At 41.7% G+C, this 21,808-nt stretch overlaps 3 protein-coding genes and 1 non-coding gene across 4 annotated transcripts; 2 read left to right on the top strand and 2 right to left on the bottom strand.

The window, feature by feature from the left end:
- Positions 1-783: 783 nt before the first annotated feature.
- Positions 784-1,283, top strand: LOC101293875. Its single transcript, XR_184552.1, has 2 exons — positions 784-1,162; positions 1,232-1,283. It is a non-coding gene; the product is annotated as an uncharacterized LOC101293875 (transcript).
- Positions 1,284-2,525: 1,242 nt separating this feature from the next.
- On the bottom strand, positions 2,526-6,569 carry LOC101308082 (DNA polymerase lambda-like). Its single transcript, XM_004298543.1, has 13 exons — positions 6,408-6,569; positions 6,193-6,330; positions 5,607-5,919; positions 5,381-5,511; positions 4,877-4,939; positions 4,426-4,605; positions 4,271-4,324; positions 3,917-4,005; positions 3,555-3,645; positions 3,203-3,283; positions 2,875-2,942; positions 2,708-2,792; positions 2,526-2,624 (listed from the first exon to the last, which is right to left on the bottom strand). Exons 1-13 carry the CDS (start codon positions 6,522-6,524, stop codon positions 2,526-2,528), a joined length of 1,509 nt encoding a protein of 502 aa, XP_004298591.1. The 5' UTR covers positions 6,525-6,569.
- Positions 6,570-15,080: 8,511 nt separating this feature from the next.
- Positions 15,081-18,561, top strand: LOC101294064 (DEAD-box ATP-dependent RNA helicase 22-like). The gene is made up of 9 exons (XM_004297618.1): positions 15,081-15,410; positions 15,734-16,027; positions 16,139-16,258; positions 16,377-16,822; positions 17,018-17,345; positions 17,609-17,761; positions 17,983-18,034; positions 18,227-18,291; positions 18,415-18,561. Exons 1-8 carry the CDS (start codon positions 15,111-15,113, stop codon positions 18,280-18,282), a joined length of 1,749 nt encoding a protein of 582 aa, XP_004297666.1. The 5' UTR covers positions 15,081-15,110; the 3' UTR covers positions 18,283-18,291; positions 18,415-18,561.
- On the bottom strand, positions 18,371-20,377 carry LOC101294357 (UDP-glycosyltransferase 74B1-like). Its single transcript, XM_004297619.1, has 2 exons — positions 19,725-20,377; positions 18,371-19,581 (listed from the first exon to the last, which is right to left on the bottom strand). Exons 1-2 carry the CDS (start codon positions 20,367-20,369, stop codon positions 18,823-18,825), a joined length of 1,404 nt encoding a protein of 467 aa, XP_004297667.1. The 5' UTR covers positions 20,370-20,377; the 3' UTR covers positions 18,371-18,822.
- Positions 20,378-21,808: the final 1,431 nt, after the last annotated feature.

Raw genomic sequence — 21,808 nt, forward strand, 5'->3', positions numbered from 1 at the left:
CAGTTCTTTTTCAGAGCGGGACACCGTTTTAAAATAAAAGTTTGGTATTTTTTGTTTCGTTCACTTTTATGTCACATCTCCACCGTTTTCAGAGCGGGACACCGCTTTAAAATAAAAGTTTGGTATTTCTAGTTTCGTTCACTTTTATGTCACATCTCCATCGTTTAGTGTTTAGAACATAATGTGTAGCTCATTCCTGTAAAATTTCATCTAATTTGGAGATCATTTAGGTACCAAATTAGATTAAATGAATAAACTGAACAAAATTTGTCAAAACGGAACTGTTTGTGTAAATCACAGTTATGGAAACTCAAATGATCTTCAAATTGGATGAAACTTTACAAGAATGATTTACGCACTATGTTTAGACACTGAACGGTTGAGTGTTCAGTAAATGAATTCAACTGAACAAAATATGTTAAAACAGAACCGTTTGTGTAAATCACAATTACGGAAACTTAAATGATCTCTAAATTGGATGAAACTTTATTGGAATGATCTACAGACTATGTTCTAAACACTGAACGATTGAAATATGAAAAATGTGATATAAAAGTGAGCGAAACGAGGAGCACCACATTTTAATTGTAATGCGGTGTCTCATTCTGGAAAGAAACTGTGAGTTTCAATATTACATGATTTGAGGCAACAATCTGTGAATGATATGATTATTATCTAAACTTAACTACTTGAAGAGCTACAAAGTACAAAGAACAACGGGTTTAATTGTAAGCTTCTTCTATTTAACTGAGCTTAAATAGAGAGAGCAAACTAGACCGAAATAAACGGGCTTGGAAGTTGATTAGCCCAAGAACGTGTCCGCTATAAATACAAGGCAGCGGGAGTCTGAACTCTCAACCCTAGCTCGCTTTTCCTCCTCCCTTTCCAAAGGTGTACTCTGCTCTTGTAGTTTCGTTTTTGATCTCTATGTTAATCTTTTTCTGATTACGGATAAAAATGAGTGAATGCAGCCCTGGAAATCAGGTATCAGCTGAAAACTATTGAAGAATTTAATGAGATCGGTAATTGGAGATTCAACTGCGCCGTCGCGACTCCAATGGTGGTCGCCGTCAGCAATACTTCGAACTCCTCCGCCACCCACCACCCTCATCACCGCCCTCCACTACTGACGACTCCTGATGCAATTTTGGGTCATATGAAGGTGGGTATTTATGTATCTGTGGGTGCCTTCAGTCTGTGTCAGAGTAACCAACATTCACAGAAACTGCAGAAACTGGAATAGCAGAAACTACGACCCAAAAAGCCCGAAGGTACGCCTGAGTTTTCGGGAAGATTTCGGGAAGATTTCGGGAAGATACGACCAAAAAGCCCGAAGGTACCGGTGGAGGGTGTCGAAGTTACACAACCCGATTTGTTCCCGAACTGGATCCACGACATCCACAAGCCTCTGAATTGTATCTCCGGCAGGCAGGGGAGGTGGCACATCTTCATGACATTTTTGTCTGGTGGGTGGTGTTCAAGCAGGGGCCAGGATCAAATATTGTGGTGTTCAATTTCTAAGTCAAGTTCACGGGCAACAACCTCTAACTCGAACTCCAGATAGTATTATGCTATCAATATTTGTATGTATGATGTTATGATTTGAGAGGTAGATCTTATGTTATGGTAGACTGATGGACAGTATTATCAATATCAATGACAGTATTATCAATGACGCTGTTTGCTCTTACTCCAAGTTCGTTCAATGGCAATTAACTACAGCAGTCCTTATTTCTGAACCATAAGAACTCGCTACTGGTTGATTGCGGATTTATTCCCTGCGTAACTATTTGATTGCTCTTCTAACTGCTAGCATAGTATTTGAAACCCTGTCTTGGTCCTCTCTCAGATAGATTGAAGGAAATATTGAAATGTAGAAGCTCATAAATTTACTTAGCATGTTCTTATAAACTTGGCAAATGTGAATCCTGTTGGTTGTCAGCAAATTGCTGCCAATGGACTGGAGACCATGTCTTCCTTGATTGCTAGCCACTTTCTTCCATTCTCATCTCCGTTCAGTGAGAGAAATGACAATGCTTGAAGCATTGAACTGACAATCAGAATGGTAGACATCTTACTGATCAAGTGCTAGATTTTCTTAGCTATTTTGAGCCTGCTTGTAAACTTGGTTGAGAAAGATGGTCAAAACAGATTAGTCTTTCTTGTCCTTGACGAAACTGCTGCTGGTGGAAATAAAAAACAGGAAAGGGTGGTCATTCTTTGCTGCAAGCACCATATGCAGTCCATTCATTTTCTCCTTGCTCTCTTTTAGCTTCTCATTCTATGTATATTAGCAGTGAATTAATCATATTAGCAGCAAAACGAGCCTCAAAAGCAGCATATATATCTTATTTCTGTCATACTATTACAGTATTACATCAGTTGCTAGCTTACTTTATCAACAGGATATTCTCTTGTCTACCACTGTAGGTTTAGATCGTTCCATTGTCAAGATTGACGACCAAGTTCCTTAGCTAACACATTTTACAGCTTGCTCATAAAAGTGATAAAACCGTTCATGCCTCTCATAGATTTCTCTCATGTGGTTCAAGCCAAGGAAACCCCAGGAAGTCGAAGACCTCCTTTTCTTTGTCAAACTTCAAGCTTGCGCCAGCCTTCTTCCCCTGCAACAGAAAGAACCCAACATTAAGTGAACCCCGAAACAGATACACTCATACAAGTCTAGTGAAAACCAACAAGTTGTTACCCGTTTACCGCCAGATCCATGAGTGGCTGGAAACAGCCCTGTATCGTCAAGCCGGTATCCTTTAGATTCAGCTAGTAGCCTCAACCTGCAATTAGACTATCAGGAAACCACCCAAGAAGGTTTTACAGTCAATTTCTCAACAACAAAACTCGGTAAAGCAGATGAACCTCCTATTCAGCACATCATTCCCTGTCCAAGCTATCAGTCCAAATGCATATATTTCCCGCGGGTAGACCTACAGAAAATGAACACAAAGCATAGACACTGTAAAAAAGTTGTGTAAAGGACACCATGAAACCAACTTGAGAAATCTGCATGACCCACAAGGTAACAAGCATAATGCTCTTGGAAGAAGGGATATCTTACACTACGTAGAATCTTACAACTATGTGGAGTCCCTATAAGCCACAATTCTGGTATGGAATGAGAATTTTGAAAATAAAGATGTTAAATTCATCTGATATTAAAAAGAAAATGATAGGAGATATGAAAAACCTTAAAATCTATGCGGTGCCGCAGCTCTCGTCCAGGATATGTGCAAAGCCCAAAATATGTGTCGACACCAGAATCAGTACCCTGTCGACATTAATGTGTAAAGAAGATGATCCAAAATGAATGAATATCATGACGAATGTACAATATACAATAGTAATGAACAGATAAAGAAAGTAGTGACGAATGAGTTGATGGTCGAAGAAATACAATCATATAGATACTCTGCAGCCTTCTGCCTCACCACTGACTAGTAGGTCTAATCTTAATTTAACTTCTGGCACCACTCTTATACGCTGGCAGATGTAAATTTACTAAAATTATGAAGAGAAAAGGTGAGAATAAACCATGCTACCTCCTCGCTGTGTGTAACGAAAACCAAATCCTCTTTTAGGAACTTCATATCCTTTAGATGCTTCACATACTTAGGTAAGAAACCTTTATGACTGAAACACATACCAAAGCAAGTCAGACTTTCGAATCCAAAACCAGAATCTTCTGCCCAATAGCAAAATAACATAAATAGTATCACAATGGAGATTGAATACAATACATTGGAAAAATGGCTAATAAGTAATATAACTGCAAGCAGTGAAGTTGCAGACAAACCAAGTTGGAAAGTTCAGGGATTAGAACAGTACTCCACAGTCCATGACAAGATATATTCCTAAAATTCTTGTCGCATAGTAGAAGGAATCGAACCAATAGCATACATACCTGTTCCCATCAGGATGAGTAATTACAATGTCCAGATCTCCACAAGAAGCTTTCCCGCGTCTATATGACCCTCCACATACAACAACCACCTGCAGGCAGGATATGGCACTTATAAGAATAGCAAGCCACTTACGGGAATGGGAATCAATGCAGTTGTCCAAGACTAATTTTGATAAGGAACTGGTCAATGAATGTTTTACTGATCCACCTGTACAGAAAAATTTCATTTTGCAATTAAATCTAGTATATAGCCGCTGTGCCCCGTGTTAGCAAGAACCTGAGTCAAGCTCATTCCTCCCTAATACAGATTATTTCCTGCCTGATATATCATTTATTTAAACATTTAGTGCTCACCCCAGGCAAAACATCCTCCGCGGCTTTCTGTAGAAGGAGTTCCATCTCTTGAGCCTATTGAGTCACGAAGCACCAATTTATTGTCAGAAAATTCAGATTACAGAAGAATTCTGAAAACCTTTTTTTTGAAGCTAATAAATAAATTATGAGTTGACCTCATGCCGTGGGATCCTCTGTTTGATATCATCATAATATTTTAACCCCAACTGCTGCGAGTGTGTCAATGAATCTTCATCCTTCAAATCATCTAATGTGCGATGTCCTTTCTCAAACAATTTCAGTGCAGTAGCTGGACCTACGCCCCATATTTCCTCAAATAAGCTGATTGTTTTTACCTGCAATTAATTAACAGAAGGTAGTACTGTCAGAAATAAAGAACTGAGGTTAAGCCTCATAATCAGCTCAGATACTGAGTTATGTCGTTCAAACTATGGTGATTTAAATAGGATCTAATATCTAATTATGAAAAATAAATACTATACACATTTAGAACAGTGTCAGGCTCAAAGCAAATAGTGAACATCAACATAACAGAAAGAAGAACTCAAATATTAAATTGGCAGTAGAATGTTTAAATCACAGTACTACTGAAAACCTTTCCATTACCTTTTCATCTGTTTCAAAGTGTTCCAGCTTGGATAGCTTTCCGGTAGTAACTATCTCCTGAATCTGAAATCAAGGATGAAAAAACTTGAGTTATTTTGAGGATTTTTCCAGTCTGTGGAGAGTAGTTCATGTACTCTTCCAGAATATGAACTAAAATTTAACCTCTCAAAGTAGACTAGTGATATCTGATTGCAGTTAAAGTAGTAACTGATCACAATCTCTAACTCTGATTCTCATTGATTCTCATAACAAAATCTTTTCGGTCTCTTTTTGACAGGAGTCTCGTAATTGAAGTATAGATACTACTAAATTTCAAATACCTGACAACAATACATAAATATCATAAGATCTATGAGTCCACAAAATACCCTCAGTAACAAGTAACAACATCCACTTCATATGCAACATTTTGGGATTTAGACAACTTATACACATACAACACAGAATGAAATTAAGAGACATATCTTCTGTATTGAAAGAAACTGAGGCATGTATGTGACTTACATGATCTTGCATCGACTTCCCAATGCCGGGGAGGCCCTTAACTTGTTCAGCACTTTGAATCTTGAAAGGCAACTTCTCTATAACCGGTACAGCCTTGTAATAGCTAAAAGATCTTCGGTCATCGCCCAATGCTTGATTTCATCCAAACCAAATGATCACCAAACATCACAATCCATAAAACAAGAACTGCAAAGTAAACCAACAGAGATATCAGTTAACTTCTCACCTCTATATATGTTGATAAGCTTCCCAAATATCTCGGTTATGTCTTTGTTTAAATCAGGTGGGCTGTAGGGCGTGGATGACTCCAATGCTGTCACCTGATCCTTATTTGGGGCTTTAGGGGTTTTCAGGCTTGGAGTATGAGGCAACTCATCAGGAGAGGAGGATCTTCTCTTTTTCGGTATTGGGGTTTCTTCATCACTGGAAATGTAATCACTAGAAGACTTGTCTGACTCCAATTTTAGATGGTAAAAATCTTCTGGTACTCTTTTCCCTGAGCTCAAGCTGTCCTCCAGCCACTGATAGAGTACAACTCTCTACAAAACACCATATATTTTCGAAACATTTAAGGACATATCTATAGTTCTATACTACTACATTCAAGGAGGAGATTAAATAGCTAGCAAGCAGCCGTGGACAGAATAAGCTTCCTAAAGATTAACATTACATCAAGTCCTCAAGTAATTAAAGTTGAACCCTCCAAATCACAGCTAAACAAAACCAAGGGTGATATGCAGTGCAATTTATGATCAGGTCAAATATGTTCATATAAAGGCGTAAAGCAACTAAGAAAGTGAATAGTGACTTACTCCTTCAAAGAGATCCCAATGATCACTGCCCGCTTTTTGCAAAAGGGCTTCTGGGTTCATAGCAAATATGTGTGTGACCCTTTTGGATACATGATCTTCTATAGTAGCCCCCATTTGAACCAGTTTTTGCTTCCATATCTGGAATATAGTTCACCATATATGACTAATAAGTATGATAAGAACACAAGGGTGAAAGAGCTAGGAGTTTCATAAACCTGTAAGCGACTGTTCTGAACTCCGTCTTCGACTAAGAAGACGACCATTCCGGCGAACATTCCGTGAGGATCGGACGGCGGAGGACTTCCATTTCTGGTTGCTCTTTTTGGCGCCATTTACTTAGATTCTTAGAACTGTTTCGTTTAGTCTAGACTTGTTTCGTTGATTCTGCAACAAAGGCGATGTCTTTTTCACAGTTTCACTTGCTGGTTCTGATCGGTGTGACGCGTGTCTCGGTATCAGAGCAGAGTACATGACACTTGGCAGCGCTATGACACTTGAACATTCAGATTTTCTAATTTTTTTTTTTTTTTTTCATAAAACAAACCAGCATTGCAAATTTGCAAGCCTATTATGTTAGGATCAGGTCTAGACCTAGCCCAATCTACAGCCCAACAAACCCAGAATATCTATGCAGCTTCAAGAGCCCTCAACAGCTCCACAACTACCTGCATATTTCAGTCTTCATTCTACATTCTCTAGTTAATTGTCTCTTAGCTAAGCTAGCTGTTATCTTGGCTCTTTGTAGAAGTAGTGGTCCTTGCCACATGTTCTCATCTCCTGTGATAGAGCACCAATATATTGTATGCAAGAGACCTCTTTTGGGTCATGAATGAAATGTTAATCTCATGAACTCTCCTTCCCCCTCTTTTCTCTTCTTGCACCCCAATATCCGGTATCAGAGCTAGCATGGCTCCGGCTCGAAATATACAGATTTCTACTCCCTCCTCCCCCCCTCCTTCCTCCGCCACAGTCCCTCCCATCCCACCCCACCATCAACAACTCAGTTCCTCTTCCTACCAACCTCATGAGGTCACCCAACATCAGGTCGAGGAGATACACTCCGCTCTTGAGACTATCCAATCCGAGATGCACCTCTCGGTGGTCTCACTACAACAGCACCAGTCAGAATTCCAGGCCTCTCTCCAGCACGACAACACCTCCTTCCAGAACCATATCACGGCTCAAATTGCATCCCTCCAGAGCACCATAGTGCAAGCCCTCACAAACCGCCACCAACCCATATGCTCCTCCTCGACAGAATTACCCCCCTTGCTATCTACACCCCAGAGCTTACCCATTATTCGTTTTGGGTCTGTTCCTCCAACCCCAGCCACCCATGGGGCTTCCACAGTGCTACCCACTCCCCCTCACACCCCCCCTCACCCGACCACCTACCCTTTGTCTTCCACACCGCCATCCCTTCCACCACAAACATTCCCCACCTCCTTCACTACTTATCCCCTCAATACTGCCCTCCCTGACTTCACCACCTCCACCACCGAGCCATCCTTCCGCCTTTTCAATACCCAACAACACCACACCCCTGACACACAATTTTTCAGACCTCCGAAGGTCGACTTACCTCGTTTTACAGGGGAAGATGCCATTGGTTGATTCTCTATGGCTGAGAGATACCTCCAGGCCCAACGCATTCCCCTCCATGAGCGTGTTGCTGTTGTGGCTTCCCACTTTGGCCCCACGGCGTCTCTGTGGATGAACGCCTTCGAGCATCGACACCCCAACGCTCCCTGGGAGGTGTTTGCCAACGCGTTTCTGGAACACTTCGGAGCATGTAACACCGCCGACTTCAAGGCTGTGTTGGCTCTCCTCCAACAGTCTTTGTCAGTAGATGCCTTCATCACAGAATTCACGACGTTGTCTTGCCGTGTTCCTGACTGGTCCGACTCAGACCTATTACCCATCTTCGTAGGTGGCCTTAAACCAGAGCTCCGCCACGACGTCGATGTCATGCAACCTCGCACACTAGCTGCCGCCTAGCGAATGGCTCGTTGCTACGAGCGTAAATTGGCGGATATCCGTGCCGCACGTGCCAACCGTCCCTCGCCATGGTTGCCCTCTGCCAAATCACAAGCCCATTTTGTCTCTACCCCACCCCATACTCAAACTCCCCCCACTACAAATCCTACCAGACCACCTGCCCATCGCCACACCACTACCTCCCAAAACACCAACAGAGAGGGCCCCTACCGTTCCTGATCTAGCATGGCACAACGGGAACGTCGTGCTCAAAGGTTGTGTTTCCACTGTGATGAGGCATGGTCCAAATCCCACGTCTGCAAAGGCAAACCAATTCTGGCCATCCTAGAGGCACCCATAGCGCCCGAAGACTCACTTCCGGCCGAACCCACTCCGGCGGAACCCACCTCAGATGATGAGCAGCCGCTTCCTCTCCACGCTATCACTTCTACCAAGCCCAGTGATATGATACGCTTCAAAGGGGAAATCAACGGCCAGGTAATCGACGTTTTCGTGGATTGTGGCTCTGCCAAGAACTTTCTCAATCCCAACGTCGCCACCCGCTTAGGACTCCACACTGCCGCCACTGACTGTCGCCGCTTCACCGCCGCCACCAGACAGGTCATGATCCATTTCGGTCAGGCACTTGATGTGACGGTCACGATTCAGGGCTATAGCTTCACAAGCTCCTTCTTGCTTTTACCAGTGCCCGAATGCGATCTCCTCCTCGGTGCCCAGTGTCTCAACACTCTTGGTTTCATGGGTTGGCATTTCCTCGACAAAGTCATGGTGTTCTAGCAAGAGGGGCGCTGCCATGTTTTACAAGGGCTGAAACCTACACCCTCGTTGACAGACCATTCGACACTGATGTCTCTTCTATCTCTGGAGCAGGTTGACTCCACTAGTGCACCTCTAGGCCCAAATGTTCCTCCCTCCACACCTATAAGCCCACCTCTACAGAAATTGATAGCCTGTTTTCAGTGTCTTTTTGAAGCACCTACCGAACTTCCGCCGGTGCGACCCACTGATCATAGAATTCCCCTCCTACCCAATGCCGACCCGGTCAATGTTCGACCTTATCAATACCCTCATTCCCAAAAAGCCGAGCTGGAAACTCAAGTGAGGGAGATGCTTGCCAATGGGTTGATTCGGCCGAGCACTAGCCCGTTTTCCTCACCGGTTTTGTTGGTCCGCAAGAGTGATCACACATGGCGGTTTTGTGTTGACTACCGCGCGCTCAATGCAGTGATCGTGAAGGATCGCTTTCCCATTCCGGTAGTGGATGAGCTCCTCGATGAGTTGCATGGCGCTCATTACTTCTCCAAGTTGGATTTACGCGCGGGTTATCACCAAGTCCGGATGTGCGAAGAGGACATCCCCAAGACAACGTTCCGTACTCATGAAGGACACTACGAATTCGTGGTAATGCCCTTCGGGCTCTCTAACGCTCCTTCTACCTTCCAAGCTCTCATGAATCATATCCTTAAACCTCTTTTACGTAAGTGCGTATTGGTGTTTTTTGATGATATGCTGATATATAGTCTTGATTTTGAGACTCACCTATCACATCTCAATGAGGTTTTGAGTGCCAAGGGGTTTCGGTGGACCCAGAAAAGGTTAGATGCTTGCAAGAATGACCCAAGCCTACAACTCTCAAAGGCCTGAGAGGCTTTCTGGGCCTCGCTGGGTACTATAGGAGATTTGTGGCCCACTTTGGAATCATAGCACAGCCTCTTAATGCTATGCTAAAGAAGGATAACTTCATCTAGACACCGCAAGCAACTGATGCCTTCCACCAACTCAAGACCGCTGTCACGACTGCGCCAGTCCTCGCCATGCCTGACTTCACCAAGCCGTTTACCCTTGAGGCAGATGCAAGCGGGCTTGGAATTGGAGCTGTCATTTCCCAAGAGAAACACCCAATAGCTTTCCTCAGCAAAACCCTTTCGGCTCGCAATCAGATTCTCTCTGTCTATGATAAAGAGATGTTGGCTATCCTCTATGCCATGGAAAAGTGGAGGCCGTACCTATTAGGCAATCAATTCACCATCCTCACAGATCACCAAACCCTCAAACACTTGTTGGATCAGCGGATTTCGACACCGGCTCAACATCGGTGGTTGGCAAAGCTACTTGGGTATAATTACCGGATTGAGTACCGTGCCGGCAAGCTCAACACGGTGCCAGACATCCTCTCTCGGCGGCATGAACTTATGGCCATTCAGGCGGTCTCTTTCCCCCTCTGTGATAGCATTTCTCTTATTCAACAAGCCTGCTCCAGGGATCCCATGGCTCAGTCAATCATCACAGCTTTGCGTGAAGGTCTTCCTACCAAAAAAAGCTTTTCCCTGCAGAACAACAATTTGATGTACAAGGATCGTTTTTTTTTTTTGCCTCAGACATCAGAGTGGCGTGTCAAAATTCTCACTGAGTTTCATGCTTCCTTGGAGGCGGGACACTCGGGATACCTTCGGACCCTAGTAAGGCTCTCGCACAATTTCAAATGGCCTGAAATGCGTAAGGATGTCAAGGCTTTCATAGCCGCTTGCGACCAATGCCAACCCCAAAACTATGAGGCAATCCACCCACCCGGTTTGCTTCAGCCACTGCCCATTCCGGAAGAGGTGTTCTGTGATATTTCAATGGACTTTGTCGATGGATTGCCTGCCTCCCAAGGCATGAATGCGATTTTGGTGGTTGTTGATCGTTTGTCCAAGTATGGCCACTTCATTCCCATTCAACATCCTTACACCGCTTCTCAAATTGCGGACGTGTTCATCAGTGAGGTCTTTCGCCTGCACGGCATGCCTCGTTCTATTGTGTCGGATAGAGACCCCATCTTCCTGAGCCGGTTTTGGGAATCATTCTTCAAGTTACAAGGTACGAAGTTGTGCCGGAGTTCTGCTTATCACCCGCAGTCCGACGGGCAGACCGAGGTTGTCAACCGGTCACTTGAGCACTACTTGAGGTGTTTTGTTGCTGACAGACCCTCTTCTTGGCGCACCCTTCTGCATTGGGCGGAGTGGTGGTACAACACCTCTTACCACTCCACGATCAAGATGTCACCATTCGAGGCCCTTTATGGTACTCCTCCACCTTCGGTTCGACGCTACATTCCTGGCTCCACTGCGGTAAAGGCGGTTGCTGCTGATTTGACTTCTCAGGATGAATTACTACAATCCCTTAAGCACAACATGTCACTGGCCCAAAACCGAATGAAGCAACATGCTGATAAGCTTCGTTCGGAGCGCGAATTGGCTGTCGGAGACTGGGTCTTCTTGAAATTACACCCTTACAAGCAGCGCTCCATGGCCAAGCGCCCTGCTCACAAGCTCTCTCCCAAGTTTTACGGCCCTTTCAAGATTCTTGAGCGAATTGGCAAAGTAGCTTATCGCTTGGACTTACCGGCCACCTCCAAGATTCATCCCATCTACCATGTCAATCTTCTAAAGCTGCGCATCGGCGACACTGTCCCAACATCTTAAACCCTGCCCCGCTACACAAAAAATGGCACAATTGAGTGGCAGCCGGAGCAAGTTTTGGACATGCAGGTGGTGCGACACAAAGGGAAAACCATCACCCAGTGGCTCATCAAGTGGGAAGGCATGCCGGAAGAGGACTCCACCTAGGAATCGGCTGGCGCCATTTAGCATCGCTTTCCCTCTTTTGCCAGTCGAGGATGACCTGCAACTCAAGGGGGTGGGACTTGTTAGGATCAGGCCCAGACCTAGCCCAATCTACAGCCCAACAAACCCATAATATCTCTGCAGCTTCAAGCGCCCTCAACAGCTCCACAACTACCTGCATATTTCAGTCTTCATTCTGCGTTCTCTAGTTAATTGTCTCTTAGCTAAGCTAGTTGTTATCTTGGCTCTTTGTAGAAGTAGTGGTCCTTGCCACGTGTTCTCATCTCCTGTGATAGAGCACCAATATATTGTATGCAAGAGACCTCTTTTGGGTCATGAATGAAATGTTAATCTCATGAACTCTCCTTCCCCCTCTTTTCTCTTCTTGCACCCCAATATATTACCAATCGAAGGGAAAAAACATTCCACCCAACCAGTTTGGATATCTAGGTTAAATTGTAGAGAAAAATTTTCAAATGGTGCCCTAAGTTAAGCTCATTCATCATTTTGACATCTTAATTTTAAAAACTATGATAATGGTATCTCAACATTTAAACTAAATTTAGCATTAGTTTCCTTCGTGATTAACACTGTTAAGTTAGACTTTATCCATGGGTAAATTTTTTTTTTTTATGTTTTCCCTCCCTAAATCTTTTCTCTCCACAAACATTTTCCTCTAGAATAATGTCCCTTTTCCAATCAGTATCAGAATTTGTGGTGAGCCATGTGTTGGCTGCATACAAAATTAGAGACATAGAGAAATTATAATACACCATTGGCCATTAATATCCATAATTAAAAGTAGCTTTTGCAACTCACCGGTGAGAAAAATAATCAACATTGATTAAAATTAAAATGCATTTTGTATCAAGTACAGAAGTTCATGAAATATGTTACACGGACACGGATACGGACACGGCGACACAGTATAACTCAAAAACTGAGTTTCCAACACGTGTCGTCGTGTCGCGTTGTGTTCGTGTCCGTGTTCATGCAACATAGTTCATGAACTTCTGTACTTGATACAAAATACATTTTAATCAATGTTGATTCTTTCTCTCACCGGTGGGTTGCAAAAACTACTTTTAATGATGAATATTAATGGTCAATGGTGTATTATAATTTCTAGATGTCTCTAATTTTTGTATGTGGCCAACACATAACTCACCACAAATTCTGTTACTGATTGGAAAATGACATTATTCTGGAGGGAAATGTTTGTGGAGGGAAAAAATTTGGGGAGGGAAAACATGAAAAGACAATTTTGCATATGGATAAAGTCTAACTTAACGGTGTCAATCACGAAGGGAACTAATATTAGACTAGATTTAAATGTTGATGTACCATTATCATAGTTTTCAAAATTGAGATGTCAAAATGATGAATAGACTTAACTTGGGGCACAATTTGAAAAATCTGTATCATCTTCACATATGATGGGTAAAGTAAATTCATGAAACATATATTAAATCATTGATAATCATAACGAAAAATAAAAAAAACTGATTGTTTGCTTGTTAAATAACAAGTGAAGTAGTTGGTCACAAAATTACCAACTTTCGTTAGAATTGTTTATTTGTCTGGAGCTATTAAATGAGTAACTTTCACTATAACTCTTCAATAGATGTTAACTTACTCTATGAACTATAAGATAATGGGTTTACATTATCCAACATATCAAATAACATAGATTTAAAACACAACTATCCAAACTATGCAAGTATCCTTTTATAACATAAAGGTCTCGTTTGGTTCGTGAAAAATAACCATTAGGAAAGAAAAATTGTTCATTTCCTGTATTTGAGAATACTGAAGGAAAGGAAATATTTTCCTGAAGATTGGGAAAATACGAGGGAAAGTTATTCCTTCCAAAATCTATAGAAAACACTTTCCCATCTCATTTCCTTGCATTTATTACTCACAATATATTATTTTTTTATTTTAATTAACAACTTTCCAGATATTTTCCTTGTGTTACCAAACATCGAAAAAGAAAGTCATCAGGAAATTTCATTTCCCTTCTCTTTCTCTTCCCTTGGAAAAGACATAGAAACTACTTTCATTTCCGCGAACTAAATGAGGCCAAAGTTTGCCGCGTCGTGCTCCTTACGAGTTAATAAGAAACATGCTCTCCCCTCTCCTAGGTTTTGAGCAAATGTCGCCGGCCAAGTTTGGGTACGGCAACTCCTTCCTTCATTCTCAATGGAGCAACAGTTCGGCGCCGTCTCTGGTACCGCAGCACTCGAGTAAGGTTTTGACCCTCTCGCATACCTCTCTTTTCAGATGCCTGAAAATCAGAACCATTCCCAAGCCAGTCCTTGGTCCGACAATTTGGTAGGGCGTTGCTCTCTGGTCTCTCTGGTCGAGCCCCAAGGAGGGTAACCCGGAGCAAGATTTGGAGATGAGCGTTCCATGTTGGCCGGCAGTGGTGGTGAGAAAAGGTTTCGACAGGTTTGTTGGTGGTTGTTCTGCAGTGCGGCAATCCATATCTGATGAATTTGATTGGCATGGTGGTTTCACTAATGTTGTTGGTGGTGACAGCGAGCCTTGTGATGGTGAGTCTGACGGCGCTGCGGGTTGGGTGATGCTTGCTAGGGTTTCCTCCAAAGCCACATTGTTTGGGCTTAGTTGGGCTGCAGTTGTCCTCTAATGGGCCTTGGTGGAGTGAGGTTTTTTTGGTGCTATTGAATAAGTTAGTTATCAAAATAAAGGAGGTTTTTCTAGGAGTTTGTTAGGTTTGCTTCCGTTTTGTTTTTTTAGTTTTCTTGGTTCTCTGGTTCTGATTCCCTTAAGAGGTGCAATGCTTATGGGTTGCAGCATAGGAATTACCTAGGTTGACTTTGTTTTCTTAGGTAGTTTCGCATGATTCTTTTCTAACGTTTGCCCGCGAGGGTGTGTCATGTTCATGTTGTAATCTGATTTTCAGTTATCAATATATCTATGGCTAACGTCCAAAAAAAAAAGTTTGCCGCATCCATCCCAACTAGTTTGGATGCAAGTAGTTTTCATGATTGAGCAGGTTTACCATTGATGGACTTTTCTACTGTATATATGACGATTGGACGGCTCACTCGTTAATCTATTTTATACAATTGTGTATACCATTGACCTCAAAAAGGCCCTAACTCACTATTTACCGGTCACAGTCCAAAAACTCTTATACTTCTGAATCCAACGGACATGCATGCGTCAGTCACAAGTAGGCAGCCAAAACCACTGTGACCCTATCACAAACTCACTTCATCCTCCATATCCCCCTAAATCCAATCCTCCAACTTCAGGGTTTTAGCCATAAACCCTCACCAAAACCCCAAAATGATGCTTCATCGCTTAACAGCCACAACAATGTTCCTCTCATCTTCTCCACCTAAACTCTTATCCCAACTCAGACACTCCTACTCTGTTCTCTCCAACCCTTCATCCCCAGCTCGTATCAGCTTGATTTGGCTCAACCACCCCCGCCGTTTCGCCACCGCCGCCGCCGCCGCCGCCGCCGCCAAGGGAGGAGACACGTTTTTCGCCGAGGAAAACGTTTCGTGGACTTCACTTGGTTTGTCCGATAAGGTCTCTCAAGCTCTCTTCAATGCCGGCCTCGGCCAACCCTCTCTTGTTCAGGTACCCATCTCTTGTTTTCTTCTCAAGTTTCAATCTTTACTATGTAAAAATGGGAATTTGGGTTTTCTGATATGTTGGTTCAATTGGGTCTTGATGTAAACTAAAGCATATATGTGAAATCTCTCAAAGTTTTGAACTTTACATTCAAACAGTTATAGTTAAACTCAAAGGTTTGAACTTTACATTCACATAATGATGTAAACAATAGCAACTGTGTGATATGCTTCAAAAGGTTTGAACTTTACATTGATACTATGAACAAAAACAAATATGTGAAAGTCAGTTTTGAACTGTGAATTGAGGCAGTGGGTTTTGCATTATAGGCGGCTTGCATACCATCTATACTTTCGGGGAAGGATGTGATTGTTGCAGCTGAAACGGGTAGTGGTAAAACGCACAGTTTTCTTGTCCCTATAATCGATAAGCTTTGTAATGGGCAAGAAGAGTCTGGGAATGCTGCTGAGGATTCTGATCAAGGAGTGTCCTCGGTCCGAAAGATTTCTCTGGTACTTTGTCCAAATGTAACGCTTTGCGATCAAGTGGTTCGAATGGCCAATGGTCTTTGTGGAGAAAATGGTGAACCCCTTCTGAGAGCCACATCACTTTGTGGTCGACAGGTTCGATGGTCTTACATATTCAGTTATGGATATATGAAGAGTTTTGTGCATTTATGTATTTCCACTTGTATTGCTATAGGGATGTTCTTATCTTTCTAACTTTGATTGCAGGGCTGGCCAGTTAATGATCCTGATATTGTTGTTTCAACACCTGCGGCTCTTCTGAATAATATTGACCCAAACAAATATAAGTTTCGTCGCATGGAGTTTACACGGCGTGTAAAATATGTGGTAACTTTCTGTTTCTTTCATTTTGTATCAGTATACTTTCTCCTTTGGATCACATATCCAATGTTACATGCATAAAAAGGTAAAATCTCATGATATATGTCTACTTCGGCATTAACAGGTGTTTGATGAAGCAGATATGCTTCTCAATGGGGGTTACCAAAATAAGGTTATTCGTCTCATAAACTTTCTCCGGTTTGATGAAAAGCTGTTGTCCCGCTCAAATGGATCTAATGGATCTGCATCAGAGTTGCCATTGGACTTGGAATCTGAAAGTTCATTGCATTTTAGTTCGGAAGATGAAGAAGATATAGAGACCGAAGCTGTCTCAGAAGACGAGGAAAACTTTGAAGATGATGTTGATGATTCACCTGAGGCTGGGACTGGGAAGGTCAAATATAGAGACTGGAGAAGAGTGAGAAAAACTTATACGCGCAGTAAGCAGTACATATTTGTCGCAGCCACTCTTCCATCAAATGGGAAGAGAACTGCCGGGGCAGTGTTGAAAAAAATGTTTACAGATGCCATTTGGGTTAACGGAAACTACCTCCATTGTCACAATCCCAGGTGCTGCCCCATTTTTCAGCTGCCAGTTATTGTTCAATACTTTTCCTTGCCCTGTTTCCTCATCATCTGATATGTTAGGATAGTTTATACTATTGCTTTGGTTTTGCTCTGAGTCTGTTTTGTGGTATTAGATGTTTCAACTTTGATCTTTTTGGTTGTTAGTGTTGATAGTTTGTCTCTTCTGTCCTAATTCAGATTAAAGCAAAGGTGGATTGAAACAACATTTGATACTCAGGTGGATGAACTTATAAAGGCTGTGAATCATGGATTTAAATCCAGATCGGTGGAATATGATTCTGGTCAATGCCGCACAATGGTATTTGCAAATACTGTTGATGCTGTGGAATCAGTGGCTAAAATATTGACGAGTGCTGGGATTGAATGCTACCTTTACCATAAAGACTGCTCCTTGGAAGACCGTGCAAAGACATTGGTTGATTTCCAAGAGAAAGGTGGAATTCTTGTTTGCACTGATGCTGCTGCACGTGGTATTGACATTCCAAATGTATCACATGTTATTCAGGTGTGCCTTCCGTTGTTGAATAGTCGGCTTTCTATTTTCATGTGCTTAGAAATGAAGACCATAGATGATCAAAGGCTTCATCTTACGACTATAGCTAAAGCTCCGGATGATTAATTTTTTTATTTTCTATTCTTCTTTGGTCTCTGATACTGTTCTCTCTTGCATACTTTCTGATGACGTTTAAAGCCTTGATCTAATTATTCAACTCATTCATCGGTGATTTATTCAGTATATAGGAACTAACTCTTGGCATTACCTTACAGGCAGACTTTGCTACTTCTGCTGTAGATTTTATACACAGGGTTGGTCGCACAGCTAGAGCTGGTCAGTATGGACTTGTAACTAGTATGTATAATGAATCCAACCGGGATTTGGTTGCTGCAGTTCGTCGATCAGGGGAACTTGATATGCCTGTGGTAAGTATAGAAACCTTACAGTATTAATATTATTATTATTATTTTGTCTGGTAAGAAAAACATAGATTATGAGTGAAGATGTGTTGGTTTTGAGCCTCCTAGTTATTATATTAAGATAATGGATAGCAAATGTTTAAGTTTTTGTTTATATTATTCTGGCTCACAATGGAATCTTTTAGTTGCACCTTGGTAATGACTCGTTTGCTTTCTTGTTTATGCAGGAGACAGCATTTAGCAGGAAAAGAAGTTTTCGGAATAAGATTAAGAAGAGAGGTAGAGCTAAAATCTTGTCTAAATTCAGAAATGGAAATTAGGATGTAATCAAACGCTCTGATCACACGTCAAGATCGGCAAATAAAACTTGCATCAGTCTTCTTTCAATTGCAGTATTGCAGCTTCTGCATTATGTTATGGTTAACGATAGATGCTGCTTGGATCCTGATTGTTTCATTTTCATACTTGCAGCGGCTTTGAAAAGAATCACGGACTCATCAGCTGCCGAAAAGAGGGCTCTAGCATAGACTGGTTCGGTTAGTAGACTTCAGTTACATCCTCATTGATTTTTGTTGGTTGAACCGCAGATTGCTTATGAAGTTATAAAACATGAAACTGATACAATTTTTATATGTTTACATGTCTGGCAAAAATCACAGGCAAAATTTAGATGTGTAAGAGGATGTTCCAGTATAAAAGCTTGGTTAGGAGGAAATCCATGTGTAAAGAAGCATGCACTGATGATCTTTATAAAAGTCAACTGTTTTCATAACGATTTAGAGCTTCTAACTTGATGTATCATTTTTACTCAAATCAAAAGGAACATGTTCACCATTTTGAGAAAAACCCTCACTACATAATAACTCTATTATTATGATAGGTTCTTTCCATGATAGAAATTTATTACCTCATAACAATTGAAAATTTAGGGTATCAGGACACCCTAGAATACATATAACTGAAGATGAATGACAAGAATGAGATTGGCACCAACTAAACACATATGGTAAAATGATCTATGCTTTTAATATCTCACCCACAAAGCTAGTAGGTAGAATATGTTCTGACTAATCCTTCAGGAAAGCCCTGGCCTCTGAATTCTTATTAGCAGGCACCAGAAGTTCTACAAATTCACTAATACACTTGTCTGAGCTCCCCCCTTCACTAATTTCCTTCTTAGCCACTTCCCTCCATTTACTTGAATTCTTCTTGATCACTTTGCCTCTCTCTCCCTCAATAACTTCCTTCAAACACCCAACAAGCTCTTCTTTCCTCACAATTCCCTCGTCATCTTCCTTGGCTCTGACCCCAACCTCCCAAATCTCCTCCACAAACTTAGCATTGGTCATTTGATCAGCCCACTTTGGCACTGCAACCATCGGAACCCCAAGGCTGAGCCCTTCGAGTATCGAATTCCAACCACAATGAGTCACAAAATACCCAATTGCTTCATGTGCCAACGCTTCCAGCTGGTTACACCAAGTCACCAGCAGACCCTTTTCCTTTACTGAGTCGATGATTTCATTTGGCAATTTACTCAGTTCTGATGCTCTTACCACCCACAGGAAATGCACCCCACTCTCTATCAAGCCCAATGCAAACTCTTCCATCTGCTCTGCTGTCAGGGACACCATGCTTCCAAAGGAGACATACACCACTGATTTAGGTGCCTTTGCAACTAGCCAGTTGATGCATTCTTCACCAAGAGGCTTCCATAGGCTTGCTCCATATCCCCTATCTCCTTTAATCTGGCCATCCAAATAAGCTGAAGGGATCATAGGGCCTATCAACTTCGCTGGCCATAGCTTTTCTACTCCTTTGACAGCCTTTGAAATGGAACAAATCAAAACCCAAATTAGTACTAGCTAAGCATATGCAATGTTGATAGTATACATGAGAAGGGTAATGTTCTTGTGAGAAATATCAGGCATTTAAAGGACATGTAACTATTAAATAAAAATAGGCATACGTCGCTTTCTAGTGCTTGGAAAGTATTGGCAAAGATCCAGTCAGCCTTGGATAAGTTTGAATACTGATTCATTTGCATCCTCAAGTAAGCTGGGTTACTATCCGGCTTCTTAAGCATGCCAGGCAGGTCAGCAATGTCGAGCGGAGGCAAGCCAGGAAGCGACAAGGGTATGTCTTCGAGACTAAAAGGCAGAGAAATTAAACCATGGTGAATGTGAAGAAGAATGCTGCACACACTGGCTGAATTGGTGAAAAAGGAGGCTCCATATATGCCATGTTCCTTAGCCACATCAAGAGCCCAAGGCAGAAATGAATCATACACAACACAATTCACTGGGAACTCAGAGTCTTCGAACTTCTTCAGGACTTGAGATAGGGTTCTCGAACCGTTGGCCTTGAACGACTGAAGAAACGTCTCCTCATCCGCCGCTTGAGCAAAGCCAGACTCGTCGAAACCATCAGAGATGGGTTCAACCTCAACGTTAGGGACACAAATGGAGCTGACAGTGTAACTGGTGGTGGCGAAAGTAGCCTTGACGCCTTTAGAAGCCAGACGCTTTGCGAACTGGAGGAGAGGGTTGATGTGGCCTTGGCTAGGATAAGGAAGCACCACAACATGACCTCTGCATTGTTTGGGATTCTCCATTTTCCTGTTGGTTAATCGGTTTGTGTTTGGTTTGAGCTTCTAACATGGCCAGGTACCTTTATATAGGCTCGGAAATGTACAAATGCCGCCAATTAAGTAAGTGATCAACTTCGTAACATAATGCCACCAAGTACTGAAGTACGTGATCAACTTCGTTTTCGTAGCATAGTTGGATACGTATAGTGTGAGAGACCAGGAATCCCATTTACGTCAGACTACTGTGAGGTAGACAGCTTTAGAATGATTGATAATCTGGATGACGTAGTACAATCTAACGTAAGCCTTTACGTACCAGATGACATAATATAAGATTTTTGTTTTTCGTTTTCATATTAGCACAGACACACATTACTGCATTAGACATATGCTACTGCATCAGACATATGCAAATACACGAGCAGCAGATCAGTCACACACTAAGCATACTACTCCCTGCATGTATACCCTAAAACTTGAACACCGAAGTAATCCATGATCTATTGAACTGAAAACCACATATAAACATAAACACATTGCATCATGTTTCAGCAAAACAAGAACATATAAACATGTAATAAGAAGTAGAAGCACCAACCTTGGTTGTTCATGTTCAACGCCATCAAGCTAGAGCAGAGGAAGTCTTCTATGTAATTCTCCAGATTGCCTTTTCACAGTGAGTATGAAAAACTTACAGGCGTAGAATGAGCTTACACATGGACCCCTTTATATATTAACAAGTTCACTTAGAATCTCATCTCACAAGACAACTCTAATAAACCAATCAATTACCTTATGTAATAACTATAACATATATTCTATGTTATCTCAAACTCCTTGTATTTATCTAATCAGATTACTAAGATAAATATCCAAGTTAAGTATTATCGATTAACCTCATTTACTTATTTCACAAGATGTTTATATATGTTAGACTCTCATGTGTTAATCTTGAGTCCACATTAGATAACATGATCATCATCACCACCCTCAATCATCAGGCATCAGCAGAAGTTCCTTTGATTTCATCATCATCATCGAGTACAGAGACGGAAGATAGTGTATTGGTATCTAGGCTGTAGCCCAGAGAGTTTTTTCTATTTTTCTTTAATCAAATAGGTGTTTAATCTTCAGCCTATAGGTAACGAGAGTTGTTCACCCCAGTCAAATTGTCAAAAGTCCCCATGGTTTGGCTAAAAAGGTCATAACCGTGCTCTTATTAATGAGCTAAAGGATATTCCAAAAAGAAAGCATAGAATAATGAAAAACAAAAATATCTACATATGCTTCTTTTTATTATTAGTCGATCTAGTTAATTTCATATTTCGGAGCAACATAGTTTTTTTTTTTTTTCTATTTTATGGCATCAATCCAATCCTAAACGATTAAAATTTTCATATTTATCGATAAAACAGTCTCATTTTTACTATCCATGATATACTCTTGTTCTAATTAGTTGCTTT

This window comes from Fragaria vesca, linkage group LG4 (genome assembly GCF_000184155.1).
Source record: "Fragaria vesca subsp. vesca linkage group LG4, FraVesHawaii_1.0, whole genome shotgun sequence".
NCBI classification, from domain to species: Eukaryota; Viridiplantae; Streptophyta; class Magnoliopsida; order Rosales; family Rosaceae; genus Fragaria; species Fragaria vesca.